At 40.3% G+C, this 15,760-nt stretch overlaps 1 protein-coding gene across 2 annotated transcripts; it reads left to right on the top strand.

Moving 5' to 3' along the window:
- The first annotated feature begins 1,735 nt into the window (after positions 1-1,735).
- il15ra (interleukin 15 receptor subunit alpha) lies at positions 1,736-13,828 on the top strand. 2 transcript variants are annotated; one of them, XM_010748638.3, is made up of 8 exons: positions 1,736-1,929; positions 2,676-2,870; positions 3,640-3,681; positions 3,788-3,832; positions 5,577-5,693; positions 12,974-13,087; positions 13,181-13,277; positions 13,393-13,828. In XM_010748638.3, exons 1-8 carry the CDS (start codon positions 1,860-1,862, stop codon positions 13,457-13,459), a joined length of 747 nt encoding a protein of 248 aa, XP_010746940.2. In that variant the 5' UTR covers positions 1,736-1,859; the 3' UTR covers positions 13,460-13,828. The 2 variants fall into 2 exon arrangements, with proteins under 2 accessions (XP_010746940.2, XP_010746941.2); XM_010748639.3 differs by lacking the exon at positions 3,788-3,832 and having other exon boundaries at positions 1,738-1,929.
- The last annotated feature ends 1,932 nt before the right edge of the window (positions 13,829-15,760 follow it).

Here is a 15,760-nt window from a genome sequence, read left to right as displayed (position 1 = left end):
AACAAATCTTTTTTTTTTTGAGTCATTTCGTTCATTTGGTTCATCCGCTAGTGCAGCGCTGTAGCCCTCTTGTAGCCGATGTAAACGTGACAAATGAACGAAATGTCGCTCTTACGGCTCCTCACACAGCCTGAGCGGCCATACGGCTGTCTTGTGGCGAGGGGACGTACAACATGAAAATGAACGAATCACTCACTGAGACTACTATTACTCCCGAGTCATATAAAAGATTAGTCCAAATTGAACGATACGTTCACGTCGACTCACCTCTATAATAAACTTGAATGTAGCTCTTTGAGCGTAAAACACGCACGAGACCAGTCCTCTTTCGTGATATGTAACACAACATGTATGAATAATGTACATGTATGTTCGACTGAAAGAAAAACATTTATTATGCGTAGTCCTGTTTGAGCTATGGTGTGAGCGTTTCATGGCAACAACCAATAGAGGGCGGTAAGGCGCCGCCATCCCTGAGCCACAAAAATAATAATATTACATCATTCATATTTTCAATATTTGTGTGTTTAAAAATGTTAACTACTAACAGCACCGATTAATGTGCTCAACAGCGCAGCTGATCACCTCTGTCACAGCTGATCACCTCTGTTAGATGATCACCTGTCACAGCTGATCACCTCTGTCAGCTGATCACCTGTCACAGCTGATCACCTCTGTCAGCTGATCACCTGTCACAGCTGATCACCTCTGTCACAGGTGTAAAAGTCAACATTCTTTCCAACATGTTCTGCTTTGTTAGAAATAGATAAGTCAATTGTTTTCAAGTTGTCTTTTTAATGTAAAGCTTGTGATTGTGCACTGTTGTTACTTATTTTTTTATGTTTGCATTGAATAATTACTTATAAAGTTTAGTGAACATGTGAGATCACAGAGAGTCGCCTGACTCTACTCTGGAAAAACGTCATTCAGCGTCACTCCCTCTCCTCCACAGTGAGTTGCCATAGTTACGGAAACGCCATGAAACTTAGCAATGATTCTGAAGAAGTTTACGGTTAGTATGACTGTACAAAATCACTGGATACTGAAAAGTGATGCATAACTTTATCCAGTGATTTTGTACAGTCATACTAATCCTAAACTTCTTGGTTGATTGCTGGAGTAAAACTTGAGACAAGTCTGAAACAAAAAGTTTGATTTCATAGACTGAAAATTAGATTGAAAAGACAAAAAAGAAAGGTGTGAATAGAACAGCTGTTCACCTGCTGTAAAACACTGTTGGTCACGTATACTTGATGTCAGAGAACATGGTTATGTGTGGAGTGGTGCTGAACTCTTAGGCATTGTGTCATGTCTTTAGCAGATGTCAAGTAGTGTAACTCAAATGATGTAGTTGGATCTATGGATCTATGTTCAGATGACTGACAACTTGATGGGAGAGCAGCCATTAATATCAATGCCATGTACACAGAATCCTCTTTGTCACTTTCTGCTTTTTTGTTGTGTTGGCTATAAAATAATAAAATATTTGGATTGCAGTTTTATGACTTAAATGATAGAAATCAGGATATCAGCCCTTCGGGGTAAACAAACACACTGGCATAATGATATTATATAACACACTAACATGTTGACAACGTTTTGAGAGTCGTGTATATCTGAACTGCCTGGCCTGCCAGATAATTTCCTGCGGAACTACAAACATGGTGTCTTTGGGCGACACAACTTTACACCACGTGACACGACGCCGCCCAACAGTTGCATTATTACAGGAGGGGTTGACAGTGAAAGTGAAAGCTGGGGACAGTCCTGCACTGTCGGTACAAGGAGTCGCACTGTGAGGATGGCGGTGGAGCCACTGGTTTATTCGGCGCACACGTTTTAACGCACGGAGGTGTCAGATGGATCTGCGCTCCCCTTCACTCTGTGTCTACGTTATGATGCTCTGTCTGCTCCGCTGCTCCATCGGCGGTAAGTACAAAATATATTCACTCCACTTTATTAGGTTTATGTTCAGAACTCCCTTTAAAAATAATAAAATGTGTGCATGCTGTGATGATTTAAGTCCAAAACAGAATAAAAAATAATGATAATGGAAATAAAAAATGATTGTACTTTTTTGACTTTGTTATGATGATTATTACTTTAACTTTCTCTTTCACTGACAAGAGCATCTGCGCAGTCCCTGTCTGCTGACAGAAACAAAACGCAAACCCTCACAAAACACTATCTGGTCAATACCAGAAACTCTTAACAAATCATACAGGTAACACAGGAACAACAAAACACACATGACATTTGTCAGTTTGGTTAGTTAGCTCAGGAAACAGATTAAGTGTGAAATATTTAGAGCATGACACAAAGGTGTAGACGACAGGAACACAAATGTGGGTGCCTTGTTTTCTTTTCTTTTCTGAATAGGCACCATGTAGAATTGGAGAACTGACGGGTCGCTTCTGAATCCTTGAAATCAGATATTGAGGTTAGGGTGTTCATGTGTTACTGATTAATCGAAGTATGTACTATAAAACAGATTATGGAGTGACGCTGAAGCAAAGCAAGCAAACCTCACAAAGAACCTGCTCAACATGCGTCACTCACACCTGAAACCTGTCCCAGGAGGCCTGCTGTTCTTCTAGTTCTACCAAAGTCTTCCAGTTTTTTTGTTTTTTTATCGTTGAATCTCTCTTACTACATGATTTTTTTCTTCTCTCCAGGTGAAAACAAATGTAAATGCCAAGAAATTCCTCAAATTCCTCTTACTGTCGATCCATTGAGTAGATGCCCTGAGAATACTACGTATTTCCGCTACACATGTATAGAAGGCTACGTGAGGAAGGCGGGAACCTCAAATCGCATCAACTGCAACCAAATTAATGGCGCTTGGACAACACCCCTCCTGCAGTGTATACGTGAGATTCATTTGTTATCTTTACAGAATGTACAAAGTAGTTTACCAGACAATGCTCTGAGTTACTGTAAGTGTTACATCTGTATGAGGACTGGCCAATAGGAGACTATGTTCTAACCCAAAAAACAAGACACTGTAAAGAAACAGAGCTGTTACTCAGCCGTGTAACTTTAGAGCGCTCATCCGCTTAAAGTTGTAAAACGAGTGTGTGAACATGCCTGCGGGGCTGCAGCACAGAAACACTGTACAGTCATGTAGTATACACACATACTTAAGGCCAGCAAGCCAAGGTCAGAAATGTTATGTGTGACTTGAACTCGCACAATGTAAATATGTGTGTTGTTTGATAAAAGCTCAATAACCAAACCAAATTAAAGCCAGCGAGGAGCTTTGTGAGAAAGGATGGCTTGCCCACACTCTTAGCAGCGCCAACAGGAGGGAAGACATAAGTCTGGAACAAAAAGTTCTTCTCTTTTCCCCAGAGAGTCAGCTTCACATACACAAACATCTCTCATCTTCCATGTGGGTTCTTTGTTTATGTTTCAGTGACAAAGATCACATGACTCTTTTGGCTCAGTCCCTGCTCATGTGTATATACATGTGCTGTATGAGGGTTGAAATTCTACTGTAGCAATTTCACAAGTTGCATCATGGGAAGAGATAGTTTATTTGAGTTTGACCTAAACTAGGTCTTGCTAGTCTTAAGCCAGCGTTTATTTGTAAATTATTCATAGTTTCAGACGATGAACAAATGTTTTGTTGTGTTATAGCTGACCCAAAGAGACCACAGCCTCCAAGTACCACCGTAACACGTAAGTGTCTCTCTTTTTATAGACAGATATGCAGAAATATTGTTAACTATGAGCCAGAGAGATTATTTTTTTAAAATTTATGATCAGCCTTGATCTGCTCTTGCAGAGGGTTACACTGATATCACCCTTGACATCATTACCACTACAGTCAGTGAGTTCTGCATTTGCATGAATTTTGAAGATAGAAGTACTAACAGGCTAACAATAAATGATGAAACCAAAAGACAACTGCTGTTTAGATCACTGTTTCTGAAACTCTTTACAATGTGTAGCACTGCAGAAAATATTCGGCTCTCCAAATACCACCATCATCACGCAGACATTAAAATACAGTCCACCCAGTTTGGCTACGGACAGTTCACACAGAAGGCAGGTTTATTCTACGCTGTAAAAAATACCACGTATGACTCAAAATCTTTATTAAATGCCATTTTAAGGAAATTTACACAGAATAAAGTATTATTTTACATTAGAGAATATAATGAGAATGTAATGTTTAATAGCATATTTTACAGTCTTTCACTGTAAAATCTAGATATTTTAAAATACAGAACTAAGCTCCAACCTTAAATGTGAAATCAACAGTACTAATATCCTTTTACTGTAATATAAGAAAAGGTTATACCGTATTTATTAAGGTAAAATTCAACCTTGTTGACTGTTGTTGAATCTTGAACAAAATCGTTAACATTACCTCCACTTACTAAGTTAACGTCATATTTTAGCCCGTAACTAACCATGGATGTATATGAGCTATGCCCTACCTGCATGAAAGGGACTATGTCATGTGACCAAATTGCTCCATGTCTGCCAGATTAAACAGGCAACTGTTTGCTAACGTGTTTGCTTTAATAATCATCATAATGTATTAGTGTTGTGATTTTTTTTAAATTTTGTTAGCTCATTGTGCTACTGCCAAGTGGCCAAAAATAATGAGATTTAATGTGACAAAACATTTTGATTTATTGTGACATGTCATTTCACAGTGAATCATTTTAATGAAAGCATGACTACCTGGAAGACAGAATAAACAGACCAGTCTGTTTGATATAATATCCCCTTGTAGCAGGAGCAGCGGTACTAATAATAACAACATAATATCATTCAATCAGTCAATCAAGCTGCCCACTTTTTATTGCTTCCAGTCAAAGGAAGTGCTATCTGATCATTTTGCCGCAGAGATGGGGACAACCAAGGAGCTCACATGGTAGAGCATGTGCACCACATACCTAAAGTCATAAAAAAAACCACACACATTAATATGTATGAATAGACAGACAAAATAAAATAGAATAGATTGACAGACCATACATTAAAATAAAAATAGATAAATCTGAATTTAATTTAAAAATAGAAATAAAAGTTTTTTATAGAAATAATTAATAAAACTGCAAATAGGGATAAAAAAAATTAATAGAATAAATCGAGAAAATAAAAATTAAATGTTAAAAATTAAATAGACAGAACTAAATAAATAAAAGGAGTTAGAAGAAGTAACAGATTGAAATGAATGAAGTAAAAGCCAAATTGTAAAGATCAGAACATTCTTTGCTGCTTTCAGGGAGGCTGTTCAAGAGACGTGGACCAGAGTTAGGAAAGGAACATTTGAGCACATAGTTGTAGTTGTAGGACTAGCACTAGTACTATTTAATGAAGTAGTAACAGCAGTTGTAATAGGAGCAATAATACTAAACAAACTAACACAAACTTTGCATGTTATATTCCACACTATTCCATAGTACTTACTTCTGTATGACACAGTCACAGACAGAGCTGTCCATGCATGAGTGACGTTGTCCATCCACCTTTTTACAAATAGCAGTGTTGGTAGCAGAAGCAGCAGATGTAGTATTTATAATACAAGTACAAGTATTTCCTTTTTCTTTTCTTTCTAGCCACCTTCACCAGCCCACCGGTGATCCGCATTGCAAGCACCTCAGTGACTGCGGAAACAGAGAGAGCAGAGTCGACCTCACCTGATCTGCAGGTCTCATCACAGAATTCCACACAGGGTAAATGTTTTACAGTCACACACGCCACGCTGATTAGCCTCCACATATTTGTTTTATAGCTGATCAGAATCAGGTCCTTTTATAATTGAGATAACCTGTGGTGACCGATGCTTTACATAAGACATATATAAAGGCATTATGTCAAACTATAAAAAACCCACAAGACAATATAAAATGATTCAAATAAAATCAACTCTCGAACAGCCACACCACTGTTAACTCTGGTTTGTTACAACCTGTTGTTTCATACACACTTTTGACCTTTTCTACTTCTGTCTTTGTTTAGCAGTGCGGGTTGTTGTGGGTATAGGTAGAAGTGGAAATTCTGGCTGCCATATATCCGCTTAGCCTTGTGGAAAACTCTGGTCATACAACATGTGTGTGTGCAGGTAGACAGGCAGGTATAGGTCGGCCTGTGATAGCCACAAATACCAGTTTGTTTTTCAGAGTGCTTGAATTACTGATTGCAACAAATATAACAAATAATGCTTGTAAAGTACGTTACTGGCCCTAGCTTTAAGTCTTGATTTAAAAGATATAAGAGCTGGGGTTTGTAAACCAACAGTAGAGATTAATTCTAGTGTGCTTCCTGTGAAAATTCCTGTCCTGGTTTGTGTCTTTAACATTAGTTTTAGAGGCGGGACCACCACCAGTCATTTCAGGATTATCTTTGTTTAACTGGAAGGGAATTTTGGCACATCCTATCATTGCTTTCTTGCTTGTATGAGATTATAGTTAACTGGTTATGTTGTTATATAAATGTATCAGCACAGTTATGGTAAGATATTTTGTTGTTCATAATCTGCACTTGTGTGAGCATGTAGATGTTGAATCAAAGAGGAGAAGAGAGCCTTGGGGGCATTCCTGTTCATTTTGCTGTGAAATTATCAAATCAAATCAAATCAATTTTATTTGTATAGCCCAAAGTCACAAAGTACATTTGCCTCAGAGGGCTTTACAATCTGTACAGGGAGTGACACCCTCTGTCCTTAGACCCTCGGTTCGAGTGAGGAAAAACTTGCCCACAAAAACCCTTTTAACAGGGAAAAATGTGGAAGAAACCTCAGGAAGAGCCACAGAGGAGGGATCCCTCTCCCAGGACGGACAGACGTGCAATGGATGTCACGTGTACAGGACAAATCAACACAAACATAATGTACAATGACTGATAAAATGACAATGAATTATAATGAATGATAAAAATGATTACAGTAACAGATATGGTAGTAATAATGACAGTAATATATATGTAGTGGGCGTCATGCAGGATCACAGCAGCAGCCACGATCCACGAGAACCTGCTGGACGACAGAGCACAGAAACTCCGGGGAAGTTTGGTTAGTAACATGCATTAATGAGACATGTCCACAGATGGAGAGATATGGAGAGATATGGAGAGATATAGAGATATAGATATATATATATAGAGAGAGTGAGATATAGAAAATATAGAGAGAGATATATAGAGAGAGATGGATATATATATATATATATATTTATAAGAGAGAGAGAGAGAGAGGGAGAAAGATATAGAGAGATAGAGAGAGAGAGAGAGAGAGAGAGAGAGAGAGAGAGAGAGAGAGAGAGAGAGAGAGAGAAAGATAGAGAGAAAGATAGAGAGAGAGAGAGAGAGAGAGAGAGAGTTTTTGGTAAGGGAGATGTGTGCATCTTCAACCAATACCGCGCCTGGCTAGGCATAACCCTCGGTGGGGTCCCCCGGCAGTGTAATCCTATGGCAGCATAACTAAGGGATGACCTGAGCCAGCCCTAACTATAGGCTTTATCAAAAAGGAAAGTCTTAAGTCTATTCTTAAAGGTGTTGACCGTGTCTGCCTCCCGAACCCAGAAAGGTAGTTTGTTCCACAGAAGAGGAGCCTGATAGCTGAAAGCTCTGGCTCCCAATCTACTTTTGGAAACTATAGGAACCACAAGGAACCCAGCGTCCTGAGAGCGCAGTGTTCTAGAGGGGTAATAAGGTATTATGAGCTCTTTTAGATAAGATGGTGCCTGACCATGAAGAGCTTTGTAAGTAAGGAGAAGAATTTTAAATTCTATTCTAGATTTAATAGGTAGCCAATGCAAGGAAGCCAAAATGTGAGAGATGTGATCTCTGATCTTGGTTCCTGTCAGAACACGTGCAGCAGCATTCTGAATTAACTGCAAAGTTCTAAGAGACTTATTGGAGCAGCCTGATAACAAAGAGTTACAATAGTCCAGCCTTGAAGTAACAAATGCGTGGACTAGTTTTTCTGCATCCGCCTGAGAGACAATGCGTCTGATTTTAGCGATGTTACGTAAGTGGAAGAATGCAGTCCTCGAAATTTGTTTTATGTGGACGTTAAAGGACAAATCCTGATCAAAAACAACTCCAAGATTCTTTACAGTGGAGCTGGAGGCCAGGGTGATCCCATCTAAAGTAACTAAGTCTCTAGAAAGAGAGTTTCTGAGGTGTTTGGGTCCAATTACAAGAACTTCAGTTTTGTCTGAATTTAACATCAAAAAATTGTAGGTCATCCAACTTTTTATATCCTTAAGGCATGCTTGGAGTTTAGTTAACTGATTGGTTGCATCAGGCTTGATCGATAAATATAATTGGGTGTCGTCAGCATAACAATGAAAATTGATAGAGTGATTCCTAATGATGTTCCCTAAAGGAAGCATATATAAACTGAATAGAAGTGGTCCAAGTACAGAACCTTGTGGGACTCCATGACAAACTTTGGTCTGCATGGAGGATTCATCATTGACGTGAACAAACTGAGATCGATCTAAAAAGTACGATTTAAACCAGCTTAGGGCGGTTCCTTTGATGCCAATTCGATGTTCCAGTCTCTGTAAAAGAATTTGATGGTCAATGGTGTCAAATGCAGCACTAAGATCTAACAGGACAAGTACAGAGATGAGTCCTTTGTCTGATGCCATTAGGAGGTCATTTGTAACTTTGACTAATGCGGTCTCTGTGCTATGATGCACTCTAAATCCTGACTGAAAATCCTCAAATAGACTATTGTTATGGAGAAAGTCACACAGCTGATTAGCTACAGCTTTCTCAAGTATCTTAGACAGAAAGGGAAGGTTTGATATCGGTCTGTAGTTGGCTAAGACCTCTGGGTCTAGAGTAGGCTTTTTAAGAAGAGGTTTAATTACAGCTACCTTAAAGGACTGTGGTACATATCCTGATAATAAAGACAGATTAATCATATCCAATAACGAATTATTAACTACAGGTAAAACTTCCTTGAGCAACCTGGTTGGGATGGAGTCTAAGAGACAGGATGACGGCTTAGCTGCAGAAATGATTAAAGTTATTTGATGAAGGTCGATGGGGGAAAAACAGTCTAAATACATATCAGGTTTTACAGCTGTTTCAAAACTTGCTGTATCAGAATGCAGATCAATGTCTGTTGAGGGCAAGAGGTGATGGATTTTGTCTCTAATAGTTATAATCTTATCATTAAAGAAGCTCATGAAGTCATTGCTACTTAGACCTAAAGGAATAGATGGTTCAGTAGAGCTGTGATTCTCTGTTAGCCTGGCTACAGTGCTGAAGAGAAACCTGTGGTTGTTCTTATTCTCCTCAATTAAAGAAGAGTAATAGGCTGCTCTGGCATTACGGAGAGCCTTCCTGTATGTTTTGAGATTATCTTGCCAGGCTAGATGAAATTCTTCCAGTTTAGTGACACGCCATTTGCGTTCAGATTTACGTGCCTCTTGCTTTAATTTACGAGTCTGCTGGCTATACCATGGTGCTAGCCTTCTTTGTTTAATTATCTTCTTTTTCAGAGGTGCAATAGAGTCTAGAGTTGTCCGTAATGAGCCTGTAATACTATCAACAAGATGGTCTATTTGTGGGTGGCTAAAGGAAGTAGACAAGTCCTCTGTTACAGTTAGACATGGCATTTGATTCAATGCTGAAGGAATCACTTCCTTAAATTTGGCTACAGCACTATCAGATAAACATCTGCTGTAGAAGCTTCTACACAAAGGCTTATAGTCCGGTAGTATGAACTCAAAGGTTATTAAAAAATGGTCAGACAGAAGAGGATTCTGTGGGAAGACTATTATATTATCAATTTCAATGCCATATGAAAGAACAAGATCAAGAGTGTGGTTCAGACAATGAGTCGGTTTATTTACACTTTGACAAAAGCCAATTGAGTCTAATAGAGAGATAAACGCAGTACTAAGACTATCATTGTGGTTGTCCACATGAATGTTAAAATCACCTACAATAATTACTTTATCTGTTTTAAGGATCAAGCCTGATGCAAATTCTGCAAATTCAGATAAAAATTCAGAATAAGGACCTGGAGCTCGATATACTGTAACAAATAAAATTGGCTGTAAAGTTTTCCAGGTTGGGTGAGTGAGGCTAAGGACAAGACTTTCAAATGAATTATAATTTAGTTTAGGTTTGGGATTTATTAATAGACTTGAGTCAAATATGGCTCCAACTCCACCACCTCGACCAGTACTTCGAGGAACATGAGTATTATAATGACTCGGAGGAGTGGATTCATTTAAGCTAACATATTCATCCTCCTGCAGCCAGGTTTCAGTGAGGCAAAACAAATCAATATCATAGTCAGATATTAATTCATTGACTAAGACAGCTTTAGATGACAAAGACCTGATATTCAATAGTCCACATTTAATTCTCTTATTTTGGACTGTTGGAGATGTTGATTTAATTTGTATTAAGTTTTTATGATGAACTCCTCTTCTGTCTGTTTTATCTTTAAATAATGTAGGTGGACGGGGGACAGACACAGTCTCTATACTAAAGGACTGGGTGGGCAACTGCTCTAATGGAGGCGCAGAGAAGCGTGTAAGACTGCAGCTCTGTTTCCTGGTCTCAACTCTGGGTTGTCGACATGATTTTGGTCAGCTAATAAACTTGGCCATATTTCTAGATATGAGAGCTGCTCCATCCAAAGTGGGATGGATGCCGTCTCTCCCAATCAGACCAGGTTTTCCCCAGAAAGGTGTCCAATTATCTATGAAGCCCACATCGTTTGCTGGACACCACCTCGACAGCCAGCGGTGAAATGACGACATGCGGCTAAACATGTCATCACTGGTCACATTGGGGAGGGGACCAGAGAAAACTACGGAGTCCGACATCGTTTTGGCGTATTCACACACCGATGAAACATTAATTTTAGTGACCTCCGATTGGCGTAACCGGGTGTCATTACCGCCGACGTGAATAACAATCTTACTGTATTTACGCTTATCCTTAGCCAGCAGTTTCAAAAAAGACTCGATGTCGCCCGCTCTGGCCCCCGGGATGCATTTAACTATGGCCCCCGGTGTCGCTAACTTCACGTTTCGGACTATGGAGCTGCCAATGACCAGAGTTGGCCTCTCAGCGGGTGTGTCGCTGAGCGGGGAAAATCTGTTTGAAACGTGGAGCGGTTGGTGGTGTACCGTGGGCTTCAGTTTGGGGCTATGCCTCCTTCGAACAGTCACCCAGCCTCCCGGCTGCTCGGGAACTACCGGGGGACGGCTAACTGAAGCTACCTGTGGCTGTACCGCACCGGCTACAGGGGACTGGCTAACTATCTGAGCTACTGACTGTTCGGTGGTGCGGTACCGTGCCTCTTTATCAATTATCAAACCACAAGTGATCGATGTACCTCATTAGAAATCAAACAAGTTTATCTCTGTGCCAGAAAGACTCACCTAGGTTTCTAGTAGTACAGTAAAATGTCGTGGCCCTGAGATGATGATGGCTGAAAACTTTCCCAACGTCGTCATTTAAGACCTTACCAAGAGCAGTTGTGGTGCTTTGTTGTGGTCCATATCCTGACTTGGAAACATTAACAAAAAGTTGGCTAAGAACCTTCTCAACAGTTACAAAACATCCTTCTCCGTGTTTTTACTTAAAAATGATTGATATGAATCTGTTATTGCTCATTAGGGAGGTGTTTTCTAACAGTGGTTGACTATTTGCCAAAAGTTCTGATGTGTTTTTTTTTTCCACCTGTCCATAGACCTGTCAGCACATGGTGGCTGCTGGGTTGTTTTGTTAAGTGAAGCTATGGCAGAAGGGAAGGGGAAATTCCTGCCATAGTGTGCTTGACTACAGCCCAGGTACTTGTACATGCGACCGGATGGGAGCAGTGTGAAGGCTGGGTTGAGGTGGTGGCTGGGGTCTTGTGCTATACTCAGGGCTCTGCGTGTAATGGCTTTACTGTTAAGGTCCAAGATGTTGGGGGTGAGGAGACGTTAAAAAAGCAGGATGAAGTAAAATAGAAGAATAACAGAAAGTAAGCAGGGGCTGGGAGTCTTTGTTGATGTCATTGAGGTGTTGGTCAAAGTTTTGTTGTCTAGGGTGAGTCTGAAATATTTGTTGCACTCCATCATCTCAACGGTTTCATATTTGATGCATGAAGAGTTGTTGGTGGGGTTGTGAGCTGTGTTCTGAGTGCTGGGAGTATCATCAAACAAAGTACTTGCATTACTGTTGTTTTGGGCAAATATGTCAAGGAGGGACTGTTACGTGGCAAGGACTGAGCCTTTTGTACATGGGGCGGATGTTCCACCGACTGAGCTAATTGACTCCCCTTAACTCCCTTCTTAACTCCTTGTTATGACTCAGCACTTTATGTGAAGTCTAAATGTTGCATCATTCTCTACTGTACATACTGCATCTCTAGTTCCAGTGAGTCTTGGTAAAGATATGGTGTAATTTAAAGATCTGATGAGCTAACTGTGTCATTGAGTTTACAACACATGAATATTCTTGTATCGAGTGTGTCAATCTGTAGCAGTTTCAGTCAGTCTGAGCACTTCATCAAGCAGAGAGGCATTGTTCAGTCCAAGACACAATTCTATCTGTGTCCCTGAGTTACTAGAGTTTGGATCACACTGTGGTACCCAAGACCTAGAGCTGTCTTCAATTATCCTCCAAGTGTTAAGTTGTTATCACCTTTGGTGCACACCATGTACAATGGCTCAGTCCTCGCAGGGGCAGTGGCTAGGGTTGTTGTTCTCTTAAATGATTTGACACAAAGTCTCAGTACTTAGCAGCATTTATGCACGTTACTCTCTGTTTTGTTTTTTTTAGAATTTTGACATATTTCAGACCAATATTTGACTGAGCAGCTTTATATAAATCGGCCCTGGTCCCACTTTAAAAAAACTCCACCATCGCTCTCCTCAGCAGTGTCTTTTGTGCTTAGTGTAGTGGTTTGAAAATGTCTGAAGCTTCTCCTACAAAACTCACCTACAGAAAAACCTTACTGTATTCAATCTTTCTTTCCCTGCTCAAAAAGTACATCTTGTGATCAAGACTGAAGAAACAGAGAAGTCAACATCAACCTCAACCTCAACCTCAACCTCAACCACCACTGAGCCTTCAACATTTGATCCTCATGTGTCCGACCAGAGTAAGCTTTCACACCGTCACCAACTCTCCTACTACATGATAATCAGTAACACACAGTGGAGACAGTTGATGTTGAGTATTTCTTTCTTATTAGCAAAACTCTACAACACGTCAGCAGCGTTGATCACCTTGGTTTTGGTAATGATCACCTGCGCTTTGATTGGACTCGGCTTCAAGAAATGTTACAGAAGGTCAGCTACAACAAAGCACGTTAACAATTATCCATACATCTGTAAACACACTCAAACTCAATTTAAGGACTGATCTGTACTGAAAACGATATCATCTCATTGCTGCTTCCTTTAGGTCAAAGGAGAACACCTCTCACCAGCCATCAGAGGAAGAGCAGATACCCATGAATCAGTCTGCGTAGCTGTTATAGACTTTGTCCCCTAAAGACCTGCTGCTGCTTGTGGAGAGCCACAGCCTTCCATGCAGTAAAGAACGGCTTCTCACCTCCGCACAGGACTGAAGAGTGTGTGATCACCTCCGTCCAGCAGAAAGCATGATGGCTGGCTCGACGGGACATTTGTAGCTTGCACGTTCCTCAAGAATTTGAACTCATAACCCTGGGTAATACCTGAGACACATATCTGAACTTCTATTCTATCAACTATTCATCTGGTGCTACAACGGGTGATGCTTTTTTTTTTTTTTTTAACCATTCAGGATATGTCTTTTCTGCGTTTAGCCAAAGCTCATTCATCATTGTTCAAAAACTATTAAAAACATATCAGTGGGCCACATCTGGGTGACATGACTTCACAGCAATGAACAATGGGGACTGTAATTCATTTGAATCAATTACACATCCATTTCCTGCTGTAAACACTTACAGTACCAGCGAAAAGAGCATTAGATCATCATTAGATCATCATTAAAAATGGAGCATTAGATCATTATTAGATCATCATTAGAAATAGAGCATTACCAGCCTTTTCCTTTAACATTACAGTTTTGGTTCAACAGCAAACTGGGATGTATAAGACGTTGGTGATGGTGCCTGCACTATGACTATCTGTGTATATCAGTAAACTGGAATACTAGAAAGTTGAAGGGCTTTGCCACACTGGAAATTTAAAGAGTGACATTATGAGCTTGCAACAGATTGAAGTACATTTGTCAGAGGGACTTGACTTTGGGATAGGCTCCAGCCACCCTGAACCTGATAAGGATGAGTGCTTACAGATAATGGATAGATGAATTTGTCAGAACAGATGTAGCAAAGAACAATCCGGTCAAAATAAGAGCAAAAAGCTTAAATGCATTCTTTCTACCTGAAGATTAAAGGCTAGAAGAGTGCTAAGCTTCGAAATATCCTCTCAGATGTTTTTTTTTACTACCGATTATACTGAACCAGAGAGTTTATTAGGGCCCGAGCACGGAAACCGTGCGAAGCCCTATTGTTTTTCGAATGTTTATTATTTTTTTTCTTTTTAGGGCCCGAGCACGAAACCGTGCGAAGCCCTATTGTATTTCAAATGTTTATTATTTTTTTTATTTTTTTTTTTTTATTCTTTTTAGGGCCCGAGCACGAAACCGTGCGAAGCCCTATTGTATTTCAAATGTTTATTATTTTTTTTTTTCTTTTTTTTATTCTTCAGTTTCCTAAATGAATCGCCTTTTCGACAGCCCATATCCCCCCGAAAACTCACGAAAATTTGCCTACCCCCCCAATGTCAGGTGTAAAATTACGTATTTTGGGGGTCTCCACACATCAGCACACGCCGTAAGAAATGGCTCCACGGACGGCACTAGGTTTCGGTTGTCTTGGGAGCGGAGCCCCCTGACACGGTTTTCATCCGCGCGATGCGGATTTGGAGGGTGTATGAAAAACCATCCGTACCAACGCATACAACCAAAGTCTCTCTGGTTGGAACACCGGGTTTGGTAAGGGTACAGGCGGCCATTTGGGTCAAAGTTCCACATTTTTGTGATTTTTTTGGTCATTTTCCAGTGGAGGTTATCTTGAAAACGGGGGGACACTCCTCCTAGGGCTTTCGTCCGAATCCTGTGAATTGAAAACTTGGCAGCATTGGGTTCATGAGGCTTTTGACGATGAACAAGTATCAACAATCAATAAACTTTTTGATTACTATAGTCGAGGGGGCGGGGCCACGAAATTCTCCATTTTGCCATGAAAATTTCAAAGTGTATAACTTTGTGAAACAAATCTCCAATCCTTCACCAAACTTGAATATATAATGGCCGTTGGGCCCTAAAATATCATTTCCACAAAAATATTTCGGGTGATTTTCATAGCGCCTCCTAGTGACGACAAAAAAGACCACGTTTTACGAGATGGCGTGCAGGCCGGACATATTGATCTATCCACCTCAAACTAGGTGTGGATGTTGGTCAAGAGCCTTGGACTTGCACATTCTGAGAAATAATTTCAACTTTTCATAAAGGGCGTGGCCGTGAGGTGCGTCAAAGTGGAACGCTGCAAACAAACAACAAGGAACTCCATTGACTTTTGGGCTGATTTTTCGGGCAAAAGTGTGCGGCATCATATACTTTGTCAGAGCTGTCTGAAATTGTTGTGATGTTAACAGCCGTTTCATTATGCACCATCGGCTGCAGAATGAATGAGGGGGAAGGGGCAAAAGCGCTCTTAGATAGCGCCCCCCTAATTTTTTCTTTGAAGGCAGCCCCTACCACAGTTTTGAACCAC

The sequence above is a fragment of the Larimichthys crocea genome, chromosome III (assembly GCF_000972845.2).
Source record: "Larimichthys crocea isolate SSNF chromosome III, L_crocea_2.0, whole genome shotgun sequence".
NCBI lineage: Eukaryota > Metazoa > Chordata > Actinopteri > Sciaenidae > Larimichthys > Larimichthys crocea.
Note: the sequence above shows the minus strand (reverse complement) of the source record. Positions and strands in the feature narration are given on the sequence as shown.